Genomic DNA, 27,646 nt, shown 5'->3' on the forward strand with positions numbered 1-27,646 from the left:
ATTGACCTTTCTGCAAAGCTGGGAAAGTCGCTTTGGGGCACTAAAGACGACTTCAACTCCAACACGTTTCCCAATTTTCTTCATGTTGTGCGAAATGCGATGCAAGTAGGGCATAACGGAGAAAGGAATCTTCAGAAGAAAGGAATCTTCAGAAGAAAGGAATCTGTATTGGGTCCGTCATTGCCCCTTTATTGAGCGACCTGTATTTAGCCAAACTTGATAAAAACGTGAAAAGTCGGTTGGAGGGTACAAAAGCAACAAAGATTTTTCGTTTTGTAGACGACTTTCTCGTTTTTCTCGATTGCAATCAGGATAACTTCCAAGTTGATGTCTCGAAAACATTGGCCATTTTCTTAGAATGCTTATCTCCTTTAACCCTTACACATGAACTTCCGAATAATGGGTCCTTGAAATTTTTAGAATTGGGCCTTCATTTCAAGTGTGATCACCTATGCTGGTCTTATGAGCCAAGGGGCCAGAAGCCGGTACTTCCTTTTGACTCAGCCCACTCTAAGTTGGTTAAAAGGAATGTGGTTCAAGGAATCTTTAGAAATGCGCTGGTAAAATCATGTGAACACCAAATTGAGACCAGTTTTTTAGCGCAAACAATTAGATTAGAAAATGCTGGCTACCCCACTAAGCTTTTAGTCTCAGTCGCTGAAGCAATACTTAAAAAATCTCAACGACCCGATTCGACTGCCACGACTGGCAACGCCAATAGAAAGAAAGTCTTCGTTATGCCCTACTTGCATCGCATTTCGCACAACATGAAGAAAATTGGGAAACGTGTTGGAGTTGAAGTCGTCTTTAGTGCCCCAAAGCGACTTTCCCAGCTTTGCAGAAAGGTCAATGAAACTCGTAAAAAAGAGAGTATATGCAATGTCAGGCACCAGAAGAATTTTGTGCAATGTACCGATTCAGTTGTTTATTCCATCCCTCTGTCCTGTGGAAAGCAGTATATTGGACAGACAGGGCGTTGTTTAAATGAAAGACTAAAAGAACACGATTACAACGCAAATGTCCAAAAGTGCCGTCACATTGGTATCCATTGTCGGGACTGCAAAGACGTAGAAACAGGATGTGTGCCACACTTTGAAAAAACTCGGGTAATGGCCACAATCAGAAACACGAGGCCCCGTGAAATAGTTGAGGCAATCACAATAGCTGCGTTAAAAGAGCAGTGCATTAGCCAGCCTTCAGTGTCGCTATCTGAGAAAGAACTCGCCTATCTGGCAAAAAATTCGAGGCACTAGCATTTTAACTTCCCACCTTATGCATCCGTCTTTTTTCCCGCGAACTTTATTCCGCTATTTGATACACAAGACTTAACCTTATGTTTCTGTGGGTTTTACCTTTTAGCTGTTAGTTTTTCCGCGGTGTTTTCTTAATTTTAGCTGTTAGTATTTTTGCCGTGTTACTTGTTGGCATTTTATCTTTTTCATTTCCATTGCCCTGTTAACTTTATTGCTTTTATCGCTTTTATTGGTTTTTACTTTTTTGTTTTTATCTCTTTTTATAAGTATCAATTTTCATCTTCACGAGGTCTGGCGTTTTTCCTTGTTTTTTCCCTGTTGTTTTTCTTGCCTCCATTGAAACTTCTCACCTTCACTTGTTATATTAGTTAAGATCTTTGGGTTTGCTTGTGTCGCTTGTCTCTTTATGACCTTGTAGATTCCACTTGTTCCTTCTTTCCTTATGTGGCACGCCCCCCTGACATGGCTATATATATATACGTTGCATTTGTACTTCCGAAATAAAGTTGTAAGTTCAGCGCTCCTGTCCGTCGTGTTCCGCCTTTTTCTTGTCCGTTGTGTTTTGTGCGCTGGTTCCTTCAGAAGTATGTATTACCAACTAGCCCAACAACAAATGTTGCTCAAATTTATTACTTGTTGACTCTGTCATTGCCGTTCGCACGTTGCTTCTGCTTGTCTCCTAGTTTGCTTTGATTGCCTTTATAAGCACCCTGCTTTTACAAAATAAAGTCAGTTGGAAGTCTGCGCTTTGTGTGTGTGTAATCGTGCCTTTCTTTTGCCCCGTCTTCTTCGCGCAGTTTTGTTTCGCTCTAGCCACACTACTGTCACCACCATATATGATGAACTGAACATTGTTGTCGATATGAACTATTTAGATTTTGTACAAGTTGAACAGAAGCGGGCTTAATACGCTTCCCTGTAAGGAAGGATGACTGTTGGAAGTAAGGATACAGATACACCTGCTTGTATTGCGGAGATACGAGTTAAGGAAAGCATGAGGTTTTCCGCGGATGCCAGATGAAATGAGTTTTTAAGGAGGGTGTTATGGTCGAGACAGTCAAAAGCTTTGCTGAAGTCCACAAAAAGACCGAGCGTATATGTTCCGTGTTCAGTCTTCTGTAATATATTTTCTTATATTGCAAGCAGCGCTGTTTCAGTAGATTCGGCTTTTCTGATTCCGAACTGACAATCATTCAACGCACTAGCTTTATCTATAAAATTTATCCGGCGCAAGTAAAATACCATTTCTATTCCTTTTGTGAAAACCGCTAATATAGAAATTGGTCGATAATTAGGTGCTTTGCTTCTGTTTACGCCTTTAATGATTACACCGACTTCATGCCCTCTGGAAAGGTAGCCAACTCTAATGCTAGGTTAAATATATAAGACGCTAAATATATAAATACTTAAACATGTAATATATGTGTATTTAAATATATAAAACCACCCTTCCAATCTACGATGCTGGCCCAGAAGATGACGCAGGTGGCGTACCACCCACTGCTTTCGCAGTTCCGCATGTTAGGATACTTTAGTGCACCTGGTAATTTTGAATCTTCTCACCACACAAAAGGGGAAAAGGAGTTTTGGACCCACAGCCGACTGCTAGGAAATCGGCCCAAGTCAGACCTGCAGTTAAGCAGGATTTATATTGAATGGTACGGCAAAACAGCGCTGACGGACGGGACGGAAGAAGATGAGACAAACACATGCGCTGAACTAACAACCAAATGGTTTATTGCGAAAGAGGGGTGCAATATAAAGCATAGAAGGGAAAACTGCGGTGTAAACATGGCAAGGCATACATTCGGGATATCATCAATGATTAAGAAAAGCGATCTCCTGTGGTAATAGAGCCACCGATGGTTGGCTTACACATGAGTTGCCTAATGTGTGAATGTGAAAGGCCTCCGATATCAGGCGCAAGGTGTGGTCTCTATACTTAGCGATGATAGTGGTTTGGTCTTAAAACGCTTCACATTTGTCACAATCTGCGAAATGAATGACCATGTTATTTCGGCGTGATTATTTTTCTATGTCTTTCGCGTGTTCGCGTAGCCGATCATTGACGCACCGTCCGGTCTCCCCGATGTAAAATCGGCCGCATGACAGTGGGACCTTGTAAATCAAACCACAGCAACAGTTGACAAATTATTTCTGTTTTTCTTCTGACGAGCTTTCTTTCCACTTTCGTGATTAACTTTCTTGCACAGGCCTCCCAACTTGTTCCTGGCAGAGAAAAGGAGCTTCACGCCGGCTTTGTTCACAATCTTTTTCAGGTTGTGCGATACTTGATGAACATACGGAATACATGTTATGTTCTTATTGTCCAGTTTGCGCGTCTCCTTCTGAATTCTGCATTCTTTTAATATCGACTCTGCTACGCTAGATAAGACCTTCGTCGGGTAGCCTGCAGCGGTAAGCCTAGTAACCTGCGCGTCAAAGCTGGCTTGGGTTTTATGCGCACATGATCTAAACAGAGCGGCTTTCATCCAAGTTTTCCCTATCCCGCGCTTAACTATCTTAGATTGGGCCGACCGGAAGGGGAGCAGGCTCTTCTGGGATCGCGGGGAGTACATCCAACAGACATTGTCACATGAGCTAATCAACGAAAGCGGATAACCGGACTTAGTCAATCTATTAACTTGTTCATGAAAACTTGTGGCTATTTTATCATGGCAAGACTTAAGTAAAGCAGAGCGTAAGCATGAGGAGACAATTGCATTTTTTACTACTTTAGAATGCCCGGAGTGAAAATGGAGTAAAGGTTTAGAAGACCTAGGGTGGTAGCCCCAGCAAAGATGCTTATTGCCAGAATGAAGAGATAAGTCAAGAAATTGAAGTTATCTGGATTGTGTGCGGTGGTCAGAGCGAAAGCAGAGGGATTGAAAAGTGATCATCGTTGCCATGTTAATCACAAATCAAGGTTCGTGCCATGTAAAAAAGAGGTGATTTATAAGATTCCTCTTTCGTGTGGAAAATTCTATGTAGGGCAGACCGGGCGGTGTCTAAATGTCCGGCTGTTTGAACACAGAAATTCTTTGACGCCAACAGCTCTTGAAAATTGTCACATGATACGCGCGGGATAAGGAAAACATGCATGAAAGCCGCGGTGAAAGTGGCGGTGGACTCCGACACCAAGGTGCAGGCAATGCGGATCGACGCATCGAAACCGTGAGTTTCCTTGGTCGCATTGTTCACGCCCCTGTGCATGTGTTCGAGCCGGTAGGACAGTTGAGGGGTACATACGGTGGTATGGAGAGTTATCCATGCCGGCCCTCACTCGATGTGAGGTACCCAGTAGAGTTGGCGAAGACGCGCTTAGCTTATTTTCAGGCTGAGCTTTCAAAAGTGAATGGAGGAAAGGCACCGCTATGCGAAGAAAAACCTCCGGATTTGAAGGCGTTAGAAGCAAAGCGCCAGCAGCTAGAGCTCGAACTGGCTAAGCTCAAGGAGAGTAGAAGAGCCAGCGAATCAGCGAGGGAGAACTGCTCCGAGTCCCGAGAGGACAGGCCACCTGTGCTGGAAGGCAAAGCCTTATGCTTGTCAAGCACAGGTCAGGAAAACAGCAGTGAGGACGCTGAAAGCAATCAGCCGGCACGCGGGAATACCTCTTCGTTAAGAGAGGCCGCAAAAAGCGCTGGAAGCCAAAACCAGATTCCTGAAGGGCGCGAAAATATCCCAGCTTTTCCGCCACCGCGGGTGGCTAGCCGCGAAAAGGAACAGCCCGATTCAGATGATCTGGGGGCGATCGAGACCGTATTGTCCGACAGCAAACAGGGCAACGATCAATCTGCCTAGGTTAGCTCAATCTCAGATGAGACCAAGAGCGACAACGCAAGTTCAGGAATGCTGGAATTGAGTCTGACAATTCCAAAAACGCAGTCTCAAGAAAGCTGCGAAAAAGAGCATTTCGTTCAGCAGGGAACGATCAGTGAAGACAGACGTCAGATAGGCGAGCGAGTGAAAGGAGGAAGTCTAGCTTTGCCGCAAAGGCACACAGTGTCGGGCATAGGGCATGAGGTGCCCCGTAACGCTATTGATGGCAAATGCCTTTCATTCGAGGACAAGGCAATGCGTGGCGACTTGCCACAAGGCAAGCTCGGGTCAAGCGACAGCGAGTTAGACGAAGCTACGGAGCCAGCAAGCGCCTGTAAAATAGGGAGAGGCGATTTCAATGTTTGCCCGTGCAGGAACGGTTCAAATAGCCCCAAGCGAGGCGAAGTAGCAGGAGGCAAGGGCGTGGCTTTCAGATTAAAAGTCGGTGTGAGTAATAGTATGTTCCGCGCTACAGATCGCCAAATCAAATGTAGCAAGACTGACCGTACTGGTATATTTGGACGGGCCAGGGGCTACGCTCCTTACGCAGTACGCTGTTCTTACTGGTGCGCCGGAGAGAGCGTGCCCTTAAGGGCGTCGCATAGTGAGGTATTTGGACCTACCGATGATCAGGACGTTTTCGATCCCGGAGGGCAGCAGCTTTTGAGTTCTCGCCCCGTGGCGTCACCAGCCTAGTGAGCTGAGTGACCGTCAGGCGTTGGCGTTAATCGGGTTGTTTAACGAGTAGCGGCTCGAATACACACAGGGACACTCGGCGCTACTAATGAGGCTCACGTGGCCACCTACGGACATCGTACGAGTGCTGTTGAACGCTCCAGTTGCGAGTGTCTGTGTGTGTGTGTGTGTGTGTGTGTGTGTGTGTGTGTGTGTGTGTGTGTGTGTGTGTGTGTGTGTGTGTGTGTGTGTGTGTGTGTGTGTGTGTGTGTGTGTGTGTGTGTGTGTGTGTGTGTGTGTGTGTGTGTGTGTGTGTGTGTGTGTGTGTGTGTGTGTGTGTGTGTGTGTGTGTGTGTGTGTGTGTGTGTGTGTGTGTGTGTGTGTGTGTGTGTGTGTGTGTGTGTGTGTGTGTGTGTGTGTGTGTGTGTGTGTGTGTGTGTGTGTGTGTGTGTGTGTGTGTGTGTGTGTGTGTGTGTGTGTGTGTGTGTGTGTGTGTGTGTGTGTGTGTGTGTGTGTGTGTGTGTGTGTGTGTGTGTGTGTGTGTGTGTGTGTGTGTGTGTGTGTGTGTGTGTGTGTGTGTGTGTGTGTGTGTGTGTGTGTGTGTGTGTGTGTGTGTGTGTGTGTGTGTGTGTGTGTGTGTGTGTGTGTGTGTGTGTGTGTGTGTGTGTGTGTGTGTGTGTGTGTGTGTGTGTGTGTGTGTGTGTGTGTGTGTGTGTGTGTGTGTGTGTGTGTGTGTGTGTGTGTGTGTGTGTGTGTGTGTGTGTGTGTGTGTGTGTGTGTGTGTGTGTGTGTGTGTGTGTGTGTGTGTGTGTGTGTGTGTGTGTGTGTGTGTGTGTGTGTGTGTGTGTGTGTGTGTGTGTGTGTGTGTGTGTGTGTGTGTGTGTGTGTGTGTGTGTGTGTGTGTGCGCGCGCGTGTGCGTGCGTGCGTGCGTGCGTGCGTGCGCGCGCGCGCGCTCGTTCGGGAGCAGGACGACGGTGTGCATGCAGATGGAATGGGTACAACCTATCAACTTGGACTCCGTTTTACGGCGCACAGCTAGCATGCCACTGTGTGTATTTGCGCAATTTGCTTATGTTGTATTGGTGCCCATGTGCATTATTTTGCTTTTGCTTTTGCTGGTGCCAGTGCTAGCGTAGCTGCGGTATCTCACCCACAGGGTGGTTTCGTGACCGACACCGATCCGTTCTTTGTTATAATTCTAAAAGTGGCATCTGAGCCCTTTGTAGAATCTTGGCAATGGCGTGTAAGGTATCGGTAGTGCACGCGGGGTCATTGGGGCCGGTCGTTCTTTCTCAGCACCCTGCCGCTGCCGTCTTCAATGGACCCCCCCCCCCCCCTCCTTCTGCAACGGGACGGGACGGAGGGGTGCGCTCGTAGCGAAGAATGACATTTCTTAAAACTATGCGCGCGCGCGCGCGCGCTGGCGCCGGGCCGCTCGGGCGTCCATCGCCCTTTGGGGCTGATTCGCGTCAGCTAGGCAAAAGAGCGGTGGCAGCTTGGGACTGAAGAGCCGCCACACGATGACACCCCCCCTTGTCTTAATCCCGTCGTCTTAACGGACACCAGCCGAGGCGCAGACTCGCGACGAACGTCTCGTTCGAAAAGTCTGCAGGATTCCTGATAGGATTGAGCACTGCCGGACGGAACGGCGTCAGGGCGCCGTTGACGAGGGGGGCAATAGAGATGAGGAATAGCCGGCGACAGCGCGGCTAGCCGGGAGCAGCAAAGACCTTGGTTGGGTGACGCTACTGACCGGGAGTCGGTGAGGCGCCGACTAAACAAAACAGCCTTGCTAAGGCTAAGTCGCCTTGGAACGCAGGTCCAAGCTCGCAGTGAAAGTTCCAGCGGTAACTGCCCGCTTAAGCCCGATAATCCCCAATTCCGAGACGACGCCAAGGTCGGGAGGTCATTGGGGGAAACCGACGTCACGTGCTCGCACGAGTGTGGTTTGTGTTTGTGATTACTTTTATTTTGGAGGGATAGAATGTTCTAGCCCGCACATGCTGGCACTGGCTGGCACGACTGTGCGTTTGTGTTAGTTTTATTTTTATTTTGCAATGGAGAGGGTTTTTTACCTTATGGAAGCTGGAGGGCTGGCCATGCCCTTGAAAAGCCAATCGTGTTAACCGTGCAACATGATTGGAAGCTGCCAAATGTGGGCCGGGCCTTTAGGGCTTTAAAACTGGGCCCCAAAGCTGGAAAAAGGGTTCTGGGCTAAGGTCAGGTGCTATGCATCTTCGGCTACGCCGAGTAGGGGCCTCCCCTAGTGTTGGCCAGTTCCACCTTTTTGTTGTTTTTGTTTCTGTTTGCTGCTTAATATGTCTCCAGTGCCTTGATTTGTACATGCTCTAAATATCTGTACATAAACTTCAAGTACTCCCTTTATCTCTGCATCTTAACTCATCTTGAGACCGTCTCTGACGGGGCACCCCTAGTGCGAAGAAAAGCTTCAGTCTTCCAGTTAAGCAAACCGTCTCTGGTGCGAGGAAGGAAGATAAAGAACCTGTGAAATTTACTGCCATAAACCATTTGGGTTTTAGTTCAGCGCATGTGTTTGTCTCATCTTCTTCCGTCCCGTCCGTCAGCGCTGTTTTCCCGTACCATTCAACATGAACCAACCAGCCCGACTCAGCCCTCTCCTTAGGATTTATATATATGCATAGAGAAACAAAACCAAAAAAATTAATATCTAGAAGGAAGCAGTGCACAAAATATACACAATGAATAATGCTGCATACACGAGAACGGTATATACATGGGATATACTTATAGCTCAAAATAACCCTGCAGTTAAATTCTTGCACATGAGAAATCAAGGGCATGAAGTGATCCTTCACTAGTGCGGAAAAATTGTGTGCAGCTTTCCAGTCCAGTGTCAAGCTGTTCTATGTTTATCTGCCTTTAAACAGAAGTCGCACATCGCTATTCACACTGTTTCTTCAATAGATGACGTCATAGGCGCAGGATCTTCGAAGTTGACAGCCTGCCATCAAGACAATTCCTTGAGGCTTGCGGAACGCTGAGAGTGACAGAATGGGTGGTGCGACCCAGTACCAGCTCTCAAGCTTACGTTTTTGCCGCTACTGTATGCTTTCACTCCAATGTATGTTAGCGACGCCAATAGCGATGTCCAGCACAACGCAGCCGTCGTTCTCTCTGCTTCGTAAACGCCATCTCATTTACTGCAACAAGACGCGAAGTGGTTCCGCACATTGCACGTGTAACAGGTTTTTCTGTAGCCTGTGCCGCGCCTCAAGGCATGTCTTCAGATACAGAGCGTACACTTTGAGTCGCGCCTGGGCCCCGTCGGATCTCTCGTCCTGGACCTGGCAGGGTTCATATCGAGCTTTTCGTTTGCAATGCGGCAGACTGCATTTTGATGAGCTCATGTTTCTGCCGCCTTTCATACGGTAACAATGTTTCCCAGTAACACTACAACCCAATTTAAACATCATAATGCGCAAGTTCTCGGGAGAGGATGACGTCCTCGAGCGAGAACTCTGCGGCAGGTACAATTCTATGCAGCACCTTGCACAACTCCCGACGTAACAAGGTGTGGAAAATACGCATCTGGACTCAGAGATCTCCGAAGCCAAGATCATCATGGCTCTCATCCTGCTGCGCTTCAGGAACACCCCCGAGCAGGACGAGTTCACCAGCAAGAACTTCCGGGGTCTAGACGACATCTCAGTCTCGGTCCTCACAGACTGTAGGAACGAATGCTGGGAAAACGGAGAAAAGCCGTCTGCGTGGAAACATGCGACGTTGGCTTTCATCCTGAAGCCAGGAAAACGTCTTGCCCTAAAAAACATTCGTCCCATCTCCCTCACGCAGTGAACAAGAAAGCTGATTGATTACGTACTGATAAACATACAAGGCCACTCGTGGACGACAGTCACATACTTCTGCCGGCGATGCTGTGCTTCCGCTAACACTTGTCGGCACAAGTGGGTCTTTAAGGTATTAAAATGAAATGAAATGAAATGACGTGAATCTCCAGCTGTCACGCGAAATCATATATTCCTCAGCCATTCTCCATTCTCAGACTTGCCCTCACGAAAGAATAACATAATGCCTTCCACGAAGCGACTCTAACTAACCTGTAGTCTATCAGCCCATGACAGTGCACATACAGTGCACAACCCCGCACAGGGCTGCCCTGTCACCCCTGCTATTCAACCTGGCGATGAAGAACCTACCATCCCAGCTTCAGCAAACTGAAGGCGCACAACACGCCGTCTCTGCAGATGACATCACGATCTGGTGCCCCGCCGGGAACGGTGCAGAGGTGCCTGCTCCGCGTAAAGTGGAGTTGGACGTGCGCACTGACGCGTAGTTGATCAGTAGTTGATAACGTCTCCAGGGAGCAGCTGATGTGGTTCACCAATTTGCAAAACTCCGAGGCTTATACTATGCCCTAGAGAAGACGGAACTGCTCGTACTGAAGCACCCGAGACAACCAATAGCCCGAAATATCTCAATCCGCATCGATCGAACGAAATCCCCAAGCCATCCGAAATTAAAACCCTGGGCCGGTATAATCCACAAGGTCGGCAAAACACCGCGACCGTCATAAAGATCGCAACTACTACGCAGCAGATAACAGGATGCATCTGCAACAACCACTACGGCATAAAAAAGAGGGACGCTATTCTCCTGGTGCAAGCTTTTGTCGTCTCGCGAATAATGTACGGGACTGCCTACCTCTAGCCTCACACAGTCAGAAATAACAAAACAAGAATCATAAATACGGGTGGCTTACAAATCGGCACTTGGTCTCCCAAAGAAAGTATAAACATCGCGTCTCATGTCTCTCGGCATCCACAACACGCTCCAAGAAATCTGGGAGGCGCAAAGATTGTCACAGCTCAACCGCCTGGCCATCACTCGAGCAGCCAGACCTTTGTAAGCATGGAGCACTTTACGGTACCCTGCACGGTCGACCAACGGACGGAACTTCCTCTGTACATCCGCAAGATGATCCATCATCTCTCCGACTTTTAACGCGGAGAGAAGAAACGCCAGAGCCGAACGGCTGCGCTAGAAATGGAATGGCCGCTCGCACACGCTCTACGTGGATGCAGCCGGTCTAGTCCAAGGAGGGATGGCCATTGCCATAACGAATCCCGAGGGGAAGCTGATCAACTGCGCGTCAGTGCGCACGTCCCACCCTACTCGCGCAGAGGCGGCAGCCACGGGGCTACCATCCCAAACGCTAATACCCTGACAGATTCCCAAAATCCGTGCATACATACAAAGAAATGACTAATCCATCAATCAGGTCTTACACTCTTAGCCAAACATCCTCCTAATGAAGACTGAATCATAACGTTTCCACGACACACGGAACACACGTGAGGGAATGATGGCGCCCACCGGCACACACGAGCTCTCTTATACCGGGATTCTCCCTTAGCCGACGAGACAGAGGAACATGTTACACAGTCCACAATCAGCTTCGACGGACACGTACAGGCGCCGCCGCGGTGGCTCAGTGGCTATGGTGCTCGGCTGCTGACCCAAAAGACGCGGGTTCGATCCCGGCCGCGGCGGCTAGAATTTCTTTGGAGGAGAAATTCTAGAGGCCCGTGTACTGTGCGATGTCAGTGCACGTTAAAGAACCCCAGGTGGCCGAAATTTCCGGAGCCCTTCACTACGGCGTCTCTCATAGCCTTAGTCGCTTTGGGACGTTAAACCCCACAAAACAAACAAACACGTACAGGCATACAGACAGGCCAGAGAGGCATACCCCACACCTAAAAAAATTCTAGACAAGGCAGAAAAACACACCCGTCGCCGACTACAAACCGACACCACTTAAACTCCACCAATGGTACCCCTCACTCTAAAATTCACAGTGCACACACTATGGAAAAATAGCTACTGCTTTTCACAGAGTGAGTTTGCCGATTCAATCCTGCTATTTGCAGACTTTCTGATCCCACTTTGGAGCAGTTGGAGGAGGTCTGGTTCGCAGGGCCCACGCTGCGGCGCAGACCAATCAGCTACCGGATAAGGGGCCCACCGAAGGCTCCGATAATTACCATTATTTAAATGACTTTTCAATCAATCAATTAATCAACTGCCGCGATGAGGACAAGGGGACCATGTTGATCACCGTGTTAGGCACTGCTCGTTGCTGGCGCCCAACAGATGACGCTTTCTGCTGATGACCAGGAAATCTCGGTATGCTCGCATCCAGACTATTGTTTAAACTGCGCGAGGAAACGAGGACACAGCGGAAGAAAATACAGGACACAGGGGCAGACTAATAACTGGTTTTTATTCACGGAAAGGTGCCTATATATGCTATTTTACGAACCCGCGTCTTAACAGAAAACAAAAAGAAAAACGAAATTAATATCTCACTTTTCTTTTTCACATGCTACAGCGCCACTGTCACATGATAATTTTCTTTTGCTGTGTCCTCGTTTCTTCGCGCAGTTTAAACCATGAATCCCCACAAACTCGCCCAGTTCTCCGTCCTCATTATTTATCCATATTACTCCCGAGCACACGCGGTTATTTAAAGTGCACCAAGATTACAGATCACAGGGCTGCGAGTGACTTCCGCCTCCATCGAAATGCCACTGGTGAAACGAGATGAACGCTCGCAATGCAGCCTAAGTGGGAAACATAAGGTAGTTTTATAGTTGCTTTTGCGCTACTAGTGATACGCAATGAATACACCACAAGGCCTTGACGGCAGTGTCAGCTCCTTTATGGGCGTAAAGCGCTAACGAGGGCAACGCGTTTTTTCTCACAGAAAACGGCCGTACCAGGGTAAGACCTGTAGGCTGTCAGGGGGCTTATGTAGCCAATGATTCCCACGCTGACGGACCCGTTGTTGTACCTGACCACCCGGGAGGGTTGCGTGGCGTTCCCTTCGATTTCGGGCTCCCGACGCACGTCCACGTTGCACAGGACAACGGGAATCTCTTGAGCACTCATTGCGTCCAGGTAGACGCGAAGGTCGGCCGTGCCCCGGTCGAACTCGTGCACCCCGAGGCTCTGCGCAGCAGGACAGCTGAGGGAATGACTACTCGCGCTAATAGTGAAAGGAACATTGGCTGCAAAAGTGCGAGCATCAAAATATGTTTATTACCTTCTAACATTACTGTACACGCATTTATTTATTGTGTCATTCTCAGTGTTTTTCTCAGCCTGACTACACCCAACCTATGAGAACTGTTTTCCCATATAATCCCTATCCTGTACGGGCAAGGCTGCGGCGGTTTTTTTTCTTGCAAACTCTCCTGTATAATTCGCCCTAGTGACACGGGCCGACTCCAGCCATTTTTGTCTTCCTCTGGAATCCGCTGCGTTACCCCATGGTGACATGAATTATATCTTCCTTTACCTTGTGACACAATTGCACCCACAGTTGGGAGTGGTACTTCTCATATTGCCTGTCTTTCCTTCTGGACGCTTAAGAGTTATCGCGCAAAAGCCAAGGGCAATTTTGATATGTGCATTTTTGAATTGCTTCAGCAAGAACCCCCACATCCTTACATAGTTTAAAATGCAACAAGGAAAACAATAATAACAATAACTTTTATTATACTTTGTCACAGGTTCAACTTCGGGCCTTACAAGGCCGGATGTTGACTTGACTGGCAATGGCCGGCAGAGAGCGACACAACCAAGGGATCGAAACGCGAATAGTGAAGACTGCAGAGCAAGCAGCACCAGGCAAATAAAGAAAATATAATATTGCATACGCAAATTAAACCGCGACTTCACTGCTGTAATCGTCTGGAATGAGGACATTCCTGGAGGTCCATTTCGCAGAACATTGTAAGTACGGATAGGTTCACCGTATCTGGTGCGGGTTTCTGGCAATAAATATCGTTTATTTATTTATTTATTTAGTAAGGAACCCACAGCGCCGTGGCATTACAGTGGGGGGGGGGGGCAATGTACAAAAAAGAAACACACATGACACCTCCGCTCGCAGGCAGAGTTACAAGCATAAAGCGTTCGCCATGTACATCTCACTTCAAAAGAACACATCACAATCGCATCACATCATTAAAGAACGAAAGAACGCATCATTTGATGTCACACTCACAACATCGCTCGGTAGTCTGTTCCATTCTCTAATGGTTTTCGGAAAAAAAAGACATTTTAAACAATTCAGTTTTTGCCGCGAATTCGCGGACTTTAAAAACATGGTCAACACGGTTGGATCTATAAAAAGGCTCCTGCACATACCTTTCGCGTTCAACCCGAACAGTTGAATAATAAACAGCATGAAATAGCTTCAGACGCAACTTCTTTCGGCGCGTGTCAAGCAATTCCCAGTTGAGTGCATCCTTCGTACGCGATGCATTGTAACGAGCCCCGCGAGTGCCAGACACGAAACGAGAGGCAATGTTCTGCACCCTCTCCAACGCGGGGACGCAGCAAGCGTGCAGGGTATACATAGTACAATAGTTTTTCAACCACATGACGTGACATTAGCACAACAGTTTCAGTCAATAAAGGTTCAAAGCTGGGCATTTTCAAGAAGAGATACAAGCTTACATCTGTATCACGAAGGAAGACGTATCTCATCGACTTGAAACTATTCTGTAAAACATAATTATTTGTTTTCTCCAGCTGATAATGCCCTGCTGCAACATCTTGTTTACTTCAGTTTCGGGAAAAGCTCGGTCGTCAGGAGCATATCTCTATAGGGATTGACTTTAGGGCACAGTATTAGGCAAGACGCCAATGCGTTGCTCTATGCCTATATAATGTCCATGATCATCATCGCGGCGAGCGAAAATCGCATTTTTTCACCGCAATGTCTTTTACTACTGAGTGCTTGTCCAAAGAGAGCGGGCGGAAGGTCTGGGTGAATGCTAACAGATACGATGCAGCTAGGTGGAGTGGCAGGGGTACTCATGTCTCTACAGTATTAGCCAGTAATGCTTGCCAGGGAGTCTGCTGTTCTGAAGGTGAATTATCTTTCTACAGACAGGCATTGGCATCCTATTCATGTGGAAGTAAAAGCCTTGAAAGTACAGGAATCACAGCGTTGGCCATGCGTTGGATAGGATTTCGATTGGCAATAATCCTGAAGTCTGTGGCTGCATGTTAGAGCTGAACTTTCTTTGGATATTCGAAGTTGAGGCGTGCTAGTGCGGATCAAAGCCAATATTCACATAATATGAGGCGGAGCCCGTTGTTGTCAAGGGCGGCAGCTCCAGAACTCTGAAATATGGCAGACTGTTATTTTTAGAAGGGCTGCTTCAATAAAAAGCACAGTACTTCCTCCAACAACAGCTGTCCAAGGGAACATCATGGCAGTAGAAAGTAAAGCTTTGGAAATTAATGTCGTCATACATCGACAGTCCGGAAATGCGCCACATACACCTATTCCAGCAATAGAGGAGACGAAGAATGGACACTGTTGCTGCAAGCCTTCAAAGGAAACGGGGGAACTGGGACAGGCGTATAGCTTTGAGTATTCCCACCGGATGCGCGTCGACTGCGCTATGGTGCAAGACCGCAGGACATAGAGTACCTGGTCGCTCACGTGCTGCCCCCTGCCTCGCAGCAGCGCCAATAGCAACCGCCACCCCCGAGGCGCTTCACTTCGCCCAGTCGGCCCTCAACCTCAGGTCAATTCAGGCGCACGTCCGCTCACCGGGAAAGCAGAACACGGCGTACTCCGGGGGTAGGGCCACCGCCACTGCACAATCAACAGCCTCCACCCGACTATTCGACGCGACGGTCCGGGCGGCGGCGACCCGATCCGACGACCTTACCGACGTGCTGAGAACGATTAGTTTCTGCCGAAATTTTAGCAACCGCCGACAGTTATGAAGTGACGGCACTCATTGATACCGGCGCTGATTTTTCTGTGGTGAGCAGTCAGCTCGCCACGACTCTCCGTAAGGTTCTGACGCCTTGTTGTGGACCTGTGATCCGCATCGCCGGTGGAAATGTAGTGACGCCAATCGGCGTCTGCGCCTGCCGCATCCAGATCTGCGGTCTTACTTTCGCTGGCTCCTTTGCCGCATTACGTGACTGTTGCAAAGATCTGATTCTGCGCATGGATTTTTTTCAAGAGTATGGTGCGGTCATCGACCTTCGGGAGCTTGTGGTATCTTTTTCAGTCTAGCGAGCTGTTGACGCCAACACTGAGCCCAGTAGAGTTACGTTGCGCCTATGTCACGGCCACATAATCCCTCCGCGAGCCAGGAAGTTCGTAACAGTTGAGTGTAATGACGGCACCGGCACTCTTGATATCGCTGAAGCGAACATGTCGCTTCTACTGGCTCGTGAATCTTGTGTAGCTCGAGGCCTAGTAGAACTTGCCAACGGTCGCACCGACATCTTAGTCATCAACTTTACCGGTGAACCGCAACGCTTAGCGAAGACAGAGGTCGTCGCTTATTTTGACAAGCTTGGAGAGTGTACCAGGCTGTGCTCTTTGTCCACGATGTCAGACCACGACGAGGCGACGGGTGCAGCCATTCCGACCGACGTAAACCCGCACCTCTTGGCCAGTCAGAAACAATGCGTAGAAAACCTCATCTGTTATTCCTTCCGCGACTGCTTTGCATCATCTTCCAAGGTGCGACAGACGCCGCTTACCCAGCACCTACACTAAATGTCGCCGAGAAACGCAGCAGGAAGCGGGAAGCTCATCGAGTACCTCGAAGGAACTGCTCCAACATTCTCCTCGGCTCTTAAAGTGCGGACTGTCATCGTTTTGCTCGCGCGATGGTGTCCTCTAAAGAAAAAAATTACGACCCAACGGACACTGCCCATCTGCTTGCAGTACCTAGAGCGCTTCGTCACGAAGTTCTTCGTGCGTGCCCCGATGACTTTCCTTCGGCCCACCTCGAGCCTTCCCGCACGTTGGCGCGCATGCGTGCCACGTACTACTGGCCCAGGCTTGCTGCGCTTGTCCACCGCTACGTACGAACCTGTCGTGAGGGCCAGTGTCTGAAGGTGCCGCCGACTAAACCAGCCAGGCTCCTGTAGCCTATCGATCCCCAGCGCCCCATTTCAACATGTCGGCTTGGACTTACTCTGCCCATTTCGGGCATCTTCCATGGGTAACCGGTATATTGCTGTTTCTACTGATTATCTCAGCCGCTACTGTGAGACTAAGTGCCTTCCCCGTGGTACCACAGCCTAAGTTGCAGATTGCTTCGTGACGGAGCCCCTACAGTACCTTACAGAAGAACCGCTTTTACATCAGCACCTACGAGCGAGGTACTTCAATTCAGTGGCACCAGCAGTCGAAAGACTACAGCTTACCATCCGCAAACGAACGGACTGACTGACAAGACAATGTACAAGACAACTGCCGATATGATTTTGATGCATGTCGAAGATGGCCATGGGAATTGGGACCGGATACTACCTTACATCACGTTCGCGTACAACACTGCGCTACCCGAAACGACACGTTTCACTCTGTTCCATTTGGTGCACGGTCGTGAAGCCTTGACCATGCTAAACACCATGCTTCTTCCAGATTCTGCTCCCTCTTCTGTCGTGGCCGCTGACCAATTTGTTCGTGGCGCCGAAGCTGCTCGTCATGTTGTTCGACAACGAGTCCGGCGCCAACATAAACGCGACGCCGATCGTTACAATCTCCGTCGCAGGGAGGTGATTTACACACCCGGTGACCAAGTCTGGGTGTGGAGCCCGATCCGTTTGCGAGGGCGCACTAAGCTTCTTCGCCGTTACTTTGGTGCCTACCAGGTGTTACGCCGCCGCACCGCGGTGACCTGCGAGGTGCTCCCTCAAGGAACTGGCCGGTCCTCTCGACAACCGACGTCCGAAGTAGTCCACGTAGTGCGAATGGAGCCGTATTACTCCCGTTAGCTCCCTTCCAGGAAGAGACTCGCGCCATTAACTTTCCGCCTTACCATTATTTTTTTCTCCGCCCGTGCGGAATTGAGTCAATGCCTCTTAGAATGCAGGGGGGGGGGGGGCAATGCTACACTGCTGAAACTCTGCAGGCGCCACATGTTGGCCAAACCTTGTCTCCGAGCGCGTGGCCGAGCGTCTTCTTTGTCTTAAATGAGCTCGGTGGTTCGGCCAGCCTCGCCCCAGGAAACGACTGTGCTTCCCGGTTCCTGCTGCGTTTGTCGGTGACAATACATATTGTTGCGGGAATGATTATATTTACAGATATTTACAGATAGAAAGGAACAGCTGCGAACGGCCCCGAGAACACAGTCAGAACTTCGTTGTCGTCTTCGTCTTCTCCCACTCGTTCCATCGCTCATTGTCGTCGTCTTGTATCCGCTTCAGGACCCCCGGCCGCCGAAACACCGTCTCGGCGTGAGGGTGGCGACGTATGAGCGTCGTGATAAGGTTTTAGGCGGCAGACGTGGACGATGTCGGTGGTGGGGCCAAGGGACGATGGCACGGTCGCAAGGGGAGAAATTTCACAGTTGACGTCAGTGACACGGCGCACGATACGGTAAGGGCCACGGTAGTGAGAAAGAAGCTTCTCGGAGAGACCGACGCTGCGAGACGAAGTCCAGAGAAGGACGAGTGATCCTGGGTTGCATTCGACTGCCCGGTGACGGCGGTCGTAGCCGGACTTCTCGGAAACTTGAGAGGCATGGAGCCGACTACGTGCTATTTGGCGCGCCAGCGTGACTTGGGCGATTGCGTCCCGAGCGTAAGCAGTGGTGGGGGCTGAAGAAGGCGGCATGAGTGTGCCAGAGGCAAGGTGGGTACGGCTGGGTAATACGCCTGCTTTTGGCTTCCTCGAAGCGTCGACATTCCTTAATAATTGCATCGACTGTAGTGCAGTTCTCGTACACGAGTAAGTTGAAGGCATCGTCGGCGATTCCCTTCAACACGTGGCCCACTTTGTCATACTCGGGCATGTTGGTGTCAACTTTGTGGCAGAGGGCCACCACGTCCTGAATGTACGAAACATAGGACTCCGTAGAAGTTTCAGCTCGGGAGGCAATGTCCCTCTTAGCGGCAAGCGTTTCGGCCGAGCGGCCGTCCAAACAGTTCGCGCAGTTTCTCTTTTCACACCTCCCAGCTGGTCAGATCGTCTTCGTGGGTCTCATACGAGACCCGGGCGGTGTCCGTTAGATAGACGATGATATTTGTGAGCAGAAGGGCCGGATCCCAGTGGTTGCAGGTACTCACGCATTCGTACATGTGGATCCAGTGATCGACGTCAACGTTGTCGGTGCCAGAAAACGTCCCAGGGTCACGAGGGAGAGAAAGAACATGCGATGGCATGCCCGGTGCTGATGTTTGCTGGGAGGCATGTTGGGTCATGATTAGCGAAGACAACTGGCGGCCGCTGCGGAGCTCCGTCGTCGGTAGGCGTAGGGTAAATCTGCACCTCCACCAAATATGTTCCGGGAAAGAATATATTTACAGATATTTACAGATAGAAAAGCTGCGAGTGGCACCGAGAACAAAGCCAGAACTTCGTAGTCGTCTTCGTCTCCTCCCACTCGTTCCATCGCTCATTGACGTCGTCGTCTACCCGGTTCGATATATATATACATACATATTTTATTTTCCACGAAGAAGCGGAAGGAGACCGAGGGAAAAGCCTTAGGTCTGCAGATTAAGAAATCAGCCGCCTTCTAAGGAAAGTATACACAGCGCACAGTGATTCCAAAGAAAAAACGACAAATGGCATCAAACAGTGCAATAAGCACAAATAAAAGATACATGAAACATTGTTTGAAAACATCTGTAGAACAATATTTGACGTTTTATGAAAATAAAATAATACATAACATACTATTCAACCCACATTTTAAATTAAAGGTGAAAAAAATGTTTCGGCATATTCACAAAAGGGAGATTAAGCAGCAAAATATTCGCATATACATGAGAGAGGCATATTGAATACATCAGTGCCTTGACTTTCTACAGCATCCAATATGCGTGGGAGATTGTTTCGAAGCTTTGTTGCTCTTAGGTTACGCGGAATTTGCGAACCTTCCACCTTTTTGGAATTCGGTTCATGTCGATGGGATTGTTAGGAGATAATCTTGCATTTCAGGAAAGTGAAACTGTGTCCTTGGATCATTAAACGGCACAGCCGACATAAATTATGCTTTCCTAAACTATTTGCTCTTACCACACTGAGAGATGAAAAGTTATACGGTAGTGCGGTGTATTCGAAATTATTAGTGATTCGACATATCATATATACCGTGTTTTGCAACCTCAGTATGTTTGTTGCTTTTGTTCCCTAGATTCCATAGAAGCTCTTTAGGTATTAAGCGAAGAGGGTATTGTAGATCATCAGTTTAAATATTTTCAGGAGGACATGGCAGTTGGGATTGAAAATTCCTGTTATTAAACTTCATTTATTTATGAGACTGTTCATGTGATGATACCAAGGTGACAATGAAGCAAAAATGAGCTTATACTCTAACATTGTTTACCATATCAACCACTGTAGACTTAGATGTTTTTTCCTGTAATAAAATTTTCTTTTGTTGTTGTTCGGAGACGTCTAGTCTTTAGCTCGCGGTAATTTTTTATTGATTTTTACACGTATACTCGCCTTCTTTATGCAACAAGATGTCTCAATTGTAAAGAGGGCTGTGGCTCAGTTGAATCCAGGTCACTTTCCGCGTCCGACAACAGTCCTGGCCAAGAGTGCGGTCAGCAAGCCTGCTTCAGACATCTGGGTCGTTGTTTTCTTTCACCACAGAAACTGAGCGCGGCTGCCACGCTATAACTGCCGCCGGGTGTAAAAGGAGGCATCCTGCTGACCTATGGAACATGCACGTTAGGCTGATCGTAACACGGTTCGAGGCGGTAAATGTAAACGGTTTTGCAGCCACGATGGCGCGCATACTGGGGCGGCGGAAGCAGTTCAATACCGTAGTTCATTGAGGATATCTGGCCTATAACAATGTACGGGCCTTGATATTTTGAAATGAGTTTCAAGCAGAGGCCGGGACCGCTTGACGGAGCCCAAAAGCCATGCGAGATAGCCTGGATTTTACGACGGAAGAGACCTGGTGTGGGAGCGTAGGTCCTCCTGGCGACTCTGATACTAGGCGGTATGCTGGCGGCATTATCTAGCATATGTGGCTCATTGCGATAGGGTCATGACTCGGACACGTTACGGTTATAGCACAGGGCCAATGTGCAGGTGGGCTCGCCGCCACCAAGAAGGTAGAACGAAGGGAAGCCTGTTGTGCTCTGTGTGGCAGTACTGAAAGTGTATGCGACAAAGGGGAGATTGCGGTCCCAATTTGAGTGGTCATATGCAACACACATGTCCAGCATGTCGCTCAGTGTGCTGTTGAAACGTTCAGTCATGCAATTTGTTCGAGGGTGGTAGGCCGTTGTGAAGCAGCGAACGATGCTATATTGTCGAAGCAATGCTTCGACGGTGTCTGAGAGGAAGTTACGGCCCTGATCGCTCAGAAGTTCCATAGGGAAACCATAGCACAGAACGAGATGGTGCAGTATGAGAGACACAACGCCTTGCGCAGACGCGCATGGCAAGGATGAGGTATCTACGTAGCGGTTGAGGTGATCTACCGCCACGATGACCCAGTGGTGGCCAGCCAGAGTGAAGGGAAGGGGTCCGTAGAGATAGATGCCGACGCGGTCGAATGGGTGCGCGGGGCAGGACAAAGGCTGCCGCGGAGCGGTAAAACGGCAAGGAAGGGTTTTGCGACAATGGTTTTCTCTGCAGGAGCGAACGTATCGGCGGATGAAGCGGTATATTCCCCGCCAGTAGAAACGGCGTCGAAGACGTGTGTGAGTCTTCGCCACACCGGCGTGGGCGCACGGGGTGGGTGTTGAAAGACGCGCATGTGTAGGAACGAAGATGCTCATGAATTACATGGATCCATTTGCGCCCGTCGGGAGGCAGTTGCGGCGGTAAAACAGGCCGTCCCGTATGGCAAAGTTTCGGGCTGGACGGCGGAGAGGTTGGGCCGCAGGACGTGCAGATTGTGTAGATAGGAAAGCGAGGAGGCAAGCAATCCAGTGGAACTAGCGTTGTCCAAGCAGCATGTTGGCAATGTCTAGGAAAGAGGAATTACTGGTGCCAAGGGATGTGGAGTCGGAGTCAAAAGGGGGAGGCGAGCGGGATAGGGCCTTGACATCAGAATGCTTAATGCCAGAGCTCTAGACTACTTCAATATCGTACTCATGTAAACGCAGCGCCCAGCGAGCAGGACGACCACAGGGGTCTTTGAAGGAAGACAACTGCAGAGGGCATGGTGATCAGTTACGACAGCGCATGGGTGATCATATATATAAGGTCACATCTTTCGAATAGCTTAGATGATAGCCAAGCACTCTTTTTCTGTTGCAGAATAATTCGTTTAGGCTTTGGTCAAAGTGCGGCTGGCATACGCAGCAACACGTTCAGGGAAGCCGGGCTTCCGTTCGGCAAGAAAAGGGCCGAGTTCCACACAGCTGGCATCAGTGGGAAGTTCCGTGCGTTTACGGGGTTCAATATGGCGAAGGATCGGAGTGGACATAAGAAGGCGCCGAAGTGTGGAGTAGGCTGCATCACAGGCAGGGGTCCAAGACGACAGGTTTGGGTAGCCGGCAAGCAGCTCAGTTAGAGAACTGAATTTCCGGACAGAGCGGCGGAAATAAGAGCATAGGTCTCTCAAGCTACGCAGCTCTTGAAGTGAAGTCGCTCGAGGGAACACGGCTACTGCGCGCAGTTTCGCGGCATCAGGAAGAACGCCGTCTTTGGAGACGATGTGGCTCAATACTCTAAGCCGCTGAGCAGTAAAGGAGCAGTTCTTCAATTTCAGTTGCCGGTCGGCACCAGCAAGGTATTGCAGGACACGCTCGGGAGAACCAGGTGGGACGAAAAGTCTCTGGGAGAGACGACGACACCCTCGAGGTAACACAGACACTTGTAAGGCTGAGATCTGGGTGAGTTGGTATGCATTCATACTGGTGAACAGCGCAAAAAAGGCGGGACAACAACAAGACAAGCGCTTCCGTGGCACTTAGCAACAAGGAATTGGCTTACATCACTTCACATGTGACATAAGTTTTGATTTTCACGGCCCTTTTCACACTATCTTCTTACTTCTTTGTGTTATGTTTTTGTATATATACCCTTCCGTCCTTCAATAAACCCAGTTGATAGCGCTTGTCTTGTTGTTGTCCCGCCTTTTTTGCGCTGTTACCAGTATGAACACAGACACTTGTGCCGCTTGAGTCCGATGAGAATTCTGGACATCATGCGGTTGAATGTTACCGGCGTATTGCACAAGACGAACAGCATGACGGTAAATTCTGAGAGGCCAGCGGGCGTGAGAAAACCACTTTCTGCCTATCAGCAGCTGCCATGGTCCAGTTTCCGGAGCCTACTATCGCGCTCAATATGACTTGCAGCCTCAAGCATCGTGGCCGGAGCGCTCTCCGGAAGCATGGTGGAGCCGACAAGCGACACACTTGAAAACTAAAGGGAAAGGATTTTGCTGTTCCACCATTCAGCCTACTCCCCTGCGGTCTTGGCAGTACCATGGCCTTATCGCATCGCCGGCGCTTGCGTGACGAATGCAAGGCGCATGTCACGGTTGATTTTGTTTCAGTCCTTTCGCTTTCACCTGTCATGCCCGACAAACCCGCGGCCCAAATCGCTCTTCAATCACAGTATGACTGGAGTGGTTTTGACAATTTGAAATCACGCCTGTGCAAGGCTAGGCGCGCCGGCGCCTGTGAGAATCAACCAGCTCAGATTTCGTTGAGCAGACGACACGGGGGATGCGCCTGGCTGATGGAACAGCAGAATCCTTTCCACTTACTTAGCTTTCAGGCGCGCCGCTTTCGGCACCATGGAGGAAAAAAAACTAAGAGAGAGTGCGCTCAGCCTCTGCAAGCCATCCTCCTCTGACGCTGCTGCCGAGGGCCCTTTTGCGCACTGGCTCTTGGGAAATAGGCCCTCCACAGTTACCAGACTGCCAACAAGCGGTGCTTTTTAGTGAACGCCCGTGCTCCGATGTAGCGCAGAAGCGCAGCGCCTGTGTTGCTGCTTTGGCGGAATGCGTACCCAGCTCGAGGTTGTCTGAAGGCTCCGCGTCTCAACACTTCTATTGATTACACTCTCGAGTTGTTGGGTGCACTGTAGAAAACTGCAGGTAAACTTTTCATCAAAGGGTGCGGCCGCGACCTCGCCACTGTTCAGCTGTGGTTCATAAAGAGAATAGAGAGGAATTCCTTTCGTCGTTATAAACACATACGGAGCGTTTATTTCAGCGCATGCTATAAGCAGAGAACTCGAGAGTAGGCGAAGAAAACGAGCCTCTAAAAAGGGCGCAGTGGCTTCCAGAGCGCTCACGGCGCTCGGGCGTGTTTAACGAGCGCTCCGGCGCGCTGCGCAAGATTCTATTTCTCGGGCAGGCGGACTTCGGCCCGCCCATGGGCCCGCCGTTCTCCACTATTCTCGAGGCACAAGTCGCGCCGAGTACGCTCGCGCACATACGCGATTCCGACATGAAATATGCAGCAGTGAAGTATTTCTCTCTCTCGCTGTCGAGAGAGAGTGCCGGCGGCTTTACGTGCCCCTGCGCGGGGTCTCCCGGCCGCTGCGCACAATCACTTACAAAAAGAAGTAAACTGTATGTACTACGTAGCCGCGCGCACGCAGCGTCCTGTCTCGGACTAATCGCGCGCGCGGCACACTGCACTAGCGGCCGAGGTGGGGCGCCCGGCCGCGTATACCGTCCGAGGTAGCACCCACGGAGCGTTCGTGTCACGCGTGCACTACCTGGCGAAGAGCAAGCGGGAAGTCAAGTCCGCCTGCTCATGAACGCACAGAGGCTCACCATTGTTCTGTCACGGGGGCGTGCATTGCCGCGCGGCCTCAGGAGCGCTTCGAGACTGTCCGGGATGATTCCCAGCGCCCTGTAGGCCGCGAGCATCTCGCGACGCGGCACTGCAGAAGCGGCACAGCGAAGGAGCATGTGCTCCAATGCGCCGCAGTGACCGCACGCGGCGCTCGTGTATGGCGGCCGCTAGGGTGCCTCGATGCCCAGCACTGCGCCGTACAGGGTGGAGACACGACCTTCGTGGGCGCCATCTTGGGGCAAGCGCTGAAATGCGGGCCTACGGAGCGTCGGCCGGTATCCTTCTTTAGAACGCGCTTTCGCTAGCAGGCTGAGCTGTATAAGGTTTCTGCATATATGCTCACAGTTCTGAGTACTTTTTGCTTATTGATATAAATGAGAAAAGAGCTAGCGTTTGCTTACAAGCGCCGCTTTTAGAGCAAATGGCCACTGTGCAGCTAGGACAGCACTTACTTTTTGGCCGTCTCAGATGCTCAAATCGGTTATTTTAACTGCAGTGACTGCTTTACAGAGCAATGCCTTTTGTACTGCCAGAACATGACGGAGTTTATAAGGTGCATGACAAGCAAAAGGCTTTAACTGCCTCTGTTGATGAAGATGAACAACTAGTTGACGTTTTAGTCAGCCGCGCATATGAAAAATATTTTGCATCGCTGTCGGCTCGGGTCTCTTCCTGGTCAGGTGGCGTCTCAGGGGTTGGCGAAGAGCCTTTTGTAGCGTCAGGTGTAGAACTACGGGGAAAAAGCCGCGGTGCAGGCGGCTTTCTTCGCTTCGGCTGAGCTGTTCGCGCAAGAAAGAAATTAATTCATCAGTACCTAAAAATATGCGAGGCTCTAGTGCTCCTCAGATTATCTGATGCGGATACTAGGCTAGCAAGCCGAATGTGGGCAAACACGTCTAAAATCAAACAACGTCGGGACAGCCGTTGACTTGAGGAGCCGCCGTCCATTCATTCTGTTGCCCTCAAACTGATCTTCCTCGAAGTGGCGCTAAAATGAGAGAGACGATGAAACTGTCATTTCGCGCCTCTCGTCGTGTGCACGCAAACAAATGAGATAATAAAAAGGCGTTAAGGAAGCGGTGCGATATTATAAGCACAGGATCACGAAGTATTTCCGTGGACGCCAACCAACTCGCCCAAACGCAGCCATTATTGAACTATATTTCTTGTACAATGGGCTCTTTTTCATGTGTGAATGTGGATCCGTGTTTTCTGGTTTCCCTCACTGCAAACGCCATCTGCCAAGCTCGTGCTCTTTCATTTTGTATTCGATGCAACGTGGTGCCCCCGGCTGTCTTATCCTTGTTTGGATCACTTCAACCATCGGCTAGTCATGGAAAAAGGATATTGAAGATACTTCGCGCGGAATGGAGAAGACAAGCAAGGCTGTACAAGGACTGTCTGCAAGCAAGGCTTTCCTCAGGTGAGAGCCCGTCGAGTGAAAGGAAAAAATGGCAGCAGTTCGCACGAGTTCTTCACCAGTCCGCCGAGTTCTTATGGAGTTCTGTCCTGCCTGGGCTTCGACAACTGGTCCCTAAACGGAATTCTAGGTTGCACAACCACGTCCATACGTTTGGGGAGGTAACGCTTCCCGAAGATGTGCGCCGTACGCTTCAGTTGGGACCAAAGTTCGCCGTGGAACAAAAGAAATCTAAACCAGAACTTTTTGGCCATGGTCCGTTCGGTTTCGAAGCATGCCCCAACAAGTGAGCAAGGGAGCTGTGTGTCGCAGGGCATCGACGTTTTAAAGAAGTGTTCGAAGACAAGGCCAATGGTGTCCCTTTCAAATGTTTTGAAAGTGCTCAAGGAAGACAACTTATGTGTTCTTCCATCTGATAAGGAAGGCGGTTTTGCTGTGATGCCAAGATGCCTTTTTGGTGAAAAAGTTGACAAAACGATTGAGAATGTATTTCACAAGCAGCAAGGCATTAAGCTTTCAAAAATTAGGCTGAAGGCAAAAAAGATGTGTACTTCGCACAATCTCACCCGTTTAGCTCAGTCCATCGAAAATTCCAGAGGCCTAAGTCTTGACATGTGTTTTTTTCTGCTAAAACCCATAAATTGGATTGTCCTTTAAGAATAATCGTTTCAGAAGCGGGAACGTGGCAAAAATCAGTCTCAGACTTCCTGCAAAGGAGCCTAAAACAGCTAGTTGTTGACGACCCCTTCTTAATAAAAAATTCCGATTGCGTGACTACTTTTCTTAAGCAAAGTGAAAGAAGAAGTCTCAGTGCTTTCTCGGTAGATATAAAGGACCTCTACTACTCTTTGCCCCAAAATGGTTTGCTGCAGTGCGTTGAAAGATGTATCGAGAACTCTGGTGTAATTGATTTTCAGAATTCAGTGGGTGTGAGTGTTGGCGCTTTTCTAGAACTTTTAGGTACATATCTTGATTCTACATTTGTTAGGTGGGGCGATGACCTGTTTTTACAGAAGCAAGGAATTTGTATAGGGTCCAGTGTGGCTCCCATTTTAAGTGACTTGTTTTTATCTGAATGTGACAGAAGGCTCTTTGCCTGGCTGAAAGACGTAGGGGTGGTAAATGTATTTCGTTACGTTGACGACTTTTTAATTTTGTTAGACACAACTGTAATCACCCTCGATGAGGCCGTTGGAAGTGTTTTAGATTGTTTTTCGAATTGTTTATCTCCACTTGTTGTCACACATGAGCTCCCTGATAACAATTGCATACGCTTCCTTGACATCATATTAACATTTTTTGCAGATCATACTTGCTGGACTTATCATCCCAGAGATGGAAAATTGCCTTTACCTTTTAGCTCCGCGCATTCTAAACTCATTAAACGTAACATAGCTCGTTTAGGTTTCATAAACTGTTTGAAAAAGTCATGCCCACATTCTGTTGAAGAAAGCATCTTTTTACAGTCAAGAAAGTTGCAGGATGCTGGCTACCCATTGCACATGCTGGTGTCTGTTGCAGAAGGACTTGTAAAAACAAACAAAAGGAATGCTAACTCAAAGCAAGAGCCGGATAAGACAAAAGATAAAAGAAAGTTTGCAGTCATAACCTATAAGCACAGGTTGTCACACAACCTAAGAAAAATTGGTAACCGAGTGAATGTAAATGTGTTGTTCTCTGCCCCAAGTA

The 27,646-nt window shown here is 49.2% G+C and overlaps 1 protein-coding gene across 1 annotated transcript in view; it reads right to left on the bottom strand.

The window, feature by feature from the left end:
* Positions 1 to 11,958: 11,958 nt before the first annotated feature.
* Positions 11,959 to 27,646, bottom strand: part of LOC149325015 (protein 5NUC-like) — a 60,570-nt gene continuing 44,882 nt past the window's right edge. The window contains exons 3-5 of the mRNA XM_089564164.1: positions 18,582 to 18,635; positions 12,528 to 12,759; positions 11,959 to 11,963 (exon numbers count right to left, since the gene is read on the bottom strand). Of these exons, the coding sequence (XP_089420290.1) occupies positions 11,959 to 11,963; positions 12,528 to 12,759; positions 18,582 to 18,635 (291 nt within the window). The remainder of the gene's footprint in view (positions 11,964 to 12,527; positions 12,760 to 18,581; positions 18,636 to 27,646) is intronic.

The sequence above is a fragment of the Amblyomma mixtum genome, chromosome 10 (assembly GCF_055824585.1).
Source record: "Amblyomma mixtum isolate Tamu chromosome 10, ASM5582458v1, whole genome shotgun sequence".
In the NCBI taxonomy this organism is placed as follows: domain Eukaryota; kingdom Metazoa; phylum Arthropoda; class Arachnida; order Ixodida; family Ixodidae; genus Amblyomma; species Amblyomma mixtum.